The following is a 4,313-nucleotide window of genomic DNA, read 5'->3' as shown; positions in this document are numbered from 1 at the left end:
GACTGGCGAAACCCCGCCTCAAAAACTCTCCTTACCCCCGAATTGAAATAGCTCTTTTATTAAATGATGCCGATTTAAGTTCATCTCTATATCACAGTCCCAAATATTTTACCACATTACCTCCTTAGAATCAGAGGCAACTCGCTAAAACAAGTTAAGTTTAATATACTTGACATCAGTGGGGATGCTTTTACAATGTAACACCTGCTGCATTTAAGCAAGATTTCCACTCGACGGAAAACACGACCAGGCAGAAAGGGTTTCGACCAAAAAATCTTTAGGCCGAGCCCGACGGAATTTCCGCTCGGCCGGGCGTAAGTTGTTTTCTATTTTTTGGTCGTGTTCGGCGTTACGCCGGTGTCTCAGGCAATGATATTATCCCACAGACTGCGTCATAAATTTAAAGAGCGCACGCATACGCTATATAGATTGATAGCCGCCATGTTTTTTTGTCGGAAACATGCCACGAAGGAAGAAAAATTTAACTAATGGAAGTAAATAGAGGTAAGATGGTAATAAGGAAGTCTTTATTGAGGAGGTTAGATAATATACTTTCTTGTACGATCTAATCAACAATGGGACAGAGATACCAATTCAGAGTGCGAAATAAATGTTATGGAAACCACTCTAATCTGTCACGTGACCCAAAAATATCTACCGCCAAACTCAAAATTCAGTCGTAGTGTGAACAGTCTACAGCCGGACGACGGCGTAAGGTAAAATGTCTACCGTATGCTGCGTGATTTGCGCCGATTTTTTTCGGTCGAGTGGGAATCTAGCTTTATGAGGCACGAAGTTTTCATAGTCTGACGCAAGAATCAGGCCGTCAGAATAAACCTAAGCCGCGTATTTTCCAGTCAGATTTTATATTCTGTTATTAAGCACGACCAGATCTATCAAACAACACCGGATTCATACATGTACCTCATGAGGTAAGAATTCATACCTCATTCGACCATTTTAACCCCCGTCTGATTTATTGATGGCCCCCTTTGATGACGTCAGATTTCATATATTTGGAATCGCCATTTCCCGTTCTATCATTTGCCACCTTCTTTATTCATGTACCTCATGAGGTAAGAAATCATACCTCATTAGGGTCAAACATGACCCCGCCCCCCTCAATTGCCCAAGCTGTGACGCGTAAGACGGCCAAATCTATTAATGAGCATTAAAACTGAACTCATTCCAATGGTCAGACCTTTTGTACTTTATGAGGTAAGATCCAGGCTACTGGCTCTTGGTCCAACAAGTTTGGTTTTTCTAGTTTTTCATTAAATAATTAAATTTTTTTAAAGATAGGATTTAACCACAACAGTTTTTTAACTGCCTTCAACATAATCGGCTTCCATAGTTGACAAAGAAACCAACTTCTGTTTCATCGACCTAAAGGTGACAGAGGTTGACCTGATGAAAGCCACACAACCGCAATTGGGTCTTCTAGTGTCCCGATCACAAGCCCAATCATAATAGCAATAAAGTTTCAACTCATTACTAATATTTGTGGTATATATCAGCCCATAATTTGAAGTAGATATAACGTGTCTAGCTAGTTGATGTAACCTCTGCCAGTGATTACGCTGCAAATTCGAAAATCATTTCAAGAACGCTTATAAAAAGAGCACTTTTTTGGAGTCGATTTAAGAACGCAACCACGTGTTCTTGATGTGTTATGGTGTTCCTAACGCAGTCCAATGAAATGTTCTCAAAGTGATTTAGTGTTCTTATAATGCGCCGTTGAATGTGATATTGGAATATTCTCTCAATGTCTGATGCACTCATTTTGTCCATTGTAAAAACACCTTATGTAGGCTTAAAATGTTTCAAAAACAATTTTTATCGTCCAATTATCTTTTACTTCTTTACCAATGTTTTTATCATTACATCAATTTTGGCAGGTTGGTTACCAAGGATATACACTAGATGTATCAAAACAAAAAATTTCTATCCAAATTATTCTTTATTTCTTTACTATATTTTTTATTATTACTATCTACACGAGCCTATAATATATTTTCTGCTTTTAACCAAAGTAAAATATGGGAACCTAGGCTACGTTCAAAAACTGCTGAGAGCATCGGATGCCCATATTTTTCTGTACTGTTTCTCGAACTTCCGGTTTCAACGTTGGAGGAACAAATTGTCTTATTAAAAATGGCGTCTGCTACGGCAAATTTATACAGCTCGCTAAGTTCAACTTCCAAGGCTGGAGGCTGAACCAATTTCGTTATAATTTATCTAAATTCCGAATGTGTAGCGCTAAATTTATTTTTAAATAAAGTTAAATTATTCTTAGTGACAATACTTTCATAATTTGGCCAATTTCGAAACTATTTGCTGAATAATCCGCCACTTTTTATAGATAACATAAAATTTATCAGTTACCATTAAAAATGTTGTCACGAAACGGATGCCCTGCGTAATTTAGAAATTGGAAGTAACACTAGTTTTTATTTTAAAAAAAAGCTTGAAAAAACTCATGGCGAGGAAATTTTCACTTACTGTAGAAAGGTAATGTCTGGTTAACTGGAGGTAAATTCAATTTCGTGTGAAGCCAAGGTCAAACGCCAACTACAGGTGATTTATCCCCGATACCAACCTCTCATTTTGCCTTTGTATGTACTAATTTCTAAGTCATTAATCATTCTATCCAGTTTTTTGCCGCGACTAGTAGATACAGGGAGGAGAGACTTGAGAGGGAGTGTTAAAGTGAATAGGCGCGTTCTTTCGCTTCGTGGCTAAAATCGTCTCTCTCTAGCGCTGACTCAGGGACTCATGGCGGTGTCCGCGCGCATGCGTCAAATTTAAAAACCGGCTTTGAACTAGAAGGGGAAGGTCGTGTTTGAATTTCTGCCATGGTTAACTATTAGAAGTGTTGTTTTTTCATTGTTCAAGTAACCCTAAGTATTTAACAAGACCCGACATGGTAAATATCGTTTTCAAACCATTTCCTAAACCAAAAACAAAGCTTGAAATTTATTGAAAGTGAATCGAAGCTAGTGGAAATCGGTCTTCCACTAGCTAATATCCATCTTTTACATTTTTTATCTGGGTTTTTGGCTTTGGAAACGCGTGGAAGGATATTCCTTTCAAATATTTTTAAGCGAATACCTTGAATCATTCTTACAACCGTTACAAAAACAGTTTGGCATTTTTATTAAGCCTCGGTTTCCTCCCAACAGACGTTAATTGTTGGTTGAACAGAGTGAGTGGGTCAGCAGTCGATAGAAGCGGAAGCTGGCCGCAGAGAGGGCGATAGTAAACGACGTCACTCGCGCCTGCGCGTTAGCTAAAATTGTGGAACGGAGATAAAAAATTCCTACCCCCACTTTCTTTCCCATTTGCCACTGTATGACGGTTTTTTTAGCATTAGATCAACACTCCCTCTAACGTTCCTTACTCCCTGGTAGATATAAACAGTGTAATTTTGGTCGAGAGGTTTCCTATTAAGACTGTTTTCACTTGTTGTAAATTAGAGATAATATCGGTTGTTTTTTTATCTATATCCAGATTCTATTTTCTTGTGTTTTTTATGCATCGCGGTCATTCTTGTAACCTTTTATTTTTTATCGCGATGCCTTTAACTATAAAACCGGATAACATTCTGATAATGTAGGTCAGTTGTTCAGTTGTCAGTGTTTAGTCACAAGCGTTCCCGGAAGTTAACTTTAATGTTTTAATTAAATTAATAAAGAGTTTATAACTAGTTAATCCCAGAGTCGTTCTTGCGTCAAATAACAACAGGTTATGGGCCCAGCACGCTTCCACTGCGCAGAGGTTTAGAAGTCATACGAAGTTCAACGCCGGGAAAATTATTCTTTAAGGTGCAGAGTCAAACGGAGAATTGCCGGAAATCACCTGGGACGAATCGAGACGTTAACGAAAGATAATTATGATACCTGGAAAATGCAAGTGGAAGCCCTGCTTCAAAAGAACGACCTCTGGGAGTACGTAGATGAAACTTCAACAAGGCCAACTCTGGTACGGGGAACGGAAGGCAACGCCCAGGCTGTCGCTACCTGGGAAAGTAATGATCGAAAAGCAAGAGCGGACCTAATCTTGTCGATCAGTCCGTCGGAGTTGAAGCAAGTAATGAATTGCACAACCTCTCGGGAACTATGGCAGAAGCTCGAATCCATCTACCAGTCCAGTGGACCTGCCCGGAAAGCCACGCTGCTGAAGAAACTGACCCTCAAGAAAATGAAGGAGGGAGAAGATGTCCGGGATCACGTCCGAGAATTTTTCGATGCAGTAGACAAGTTGGCTGACATGGGAGTAGCTGTAAACAACGACCTACTGGCCATTATGTTGTT

General features: G+C 39.3%; 1 protein-coding gene across 1 annotated transcript; it reads right to left on the bottom strand.

Moving 5' to 3' along the window:
- Positions 1–1,322: 1,322 nt before the first annotated feature.
- On the bottom strand, positions 1,323–1,791 carry LOC149673096 (uncharacterized). Its single transcript, XM_089840203.1, has 2 exons — positions 1,657–1,791; positions 1,323–1,580 (listed from the first exon to the last, which is right to left on the bottom strand). The coding sequence occupies exons 1-2, from the start codon at positions 1,789–1,791 to the stop codon at positions 1,323–1,325; spliced, it is 393 nt and encodes a 130-aa protein (XP_089696329.1).
- Positions 1,792–4,313: the final 2,522 nt, after the last annotated feature.

Source organism: Phalangium opilio, unplaced genomic scaffold (assembly GCF_054372755.1).
Source record: "Phalangium opilio isolate 3A_F unplaced genomic scaffold, DU_Popi_V2 ptg000053l_1, whole genome shotgun sequence".
Classification (NCBI taxonomy): domain Eukaryota; kingdom Metazoa; phylum Arthropoda; class Arachnida; order Opiliones; family Phalangiidae; genus Phalangium; species Phalangium opilio.
Note: the sequence above shows the minus strand (reverse complement) of the source record. Positions and strands in the feature narration are given on the sequence as shown.

What these genes read in the sequence shown, in the direction of transcription:
- LOC149673096 (XM_089840203.1), bottom strand. Translation starts at nt 1,791, where the DNA reads ATGGACAAAATGAGTGCATCAGACATTGAGAGAATATTCCAATATCAC. An exon ending in CCATAACACATCAAGAACAC is followed by an intron (nt 1,581 to 1,656) that starts GTGGTTGCGTTC and finishes TCGAATTTGCAG; the next exon opens with CGTAATCACTGGCAGAGGTT.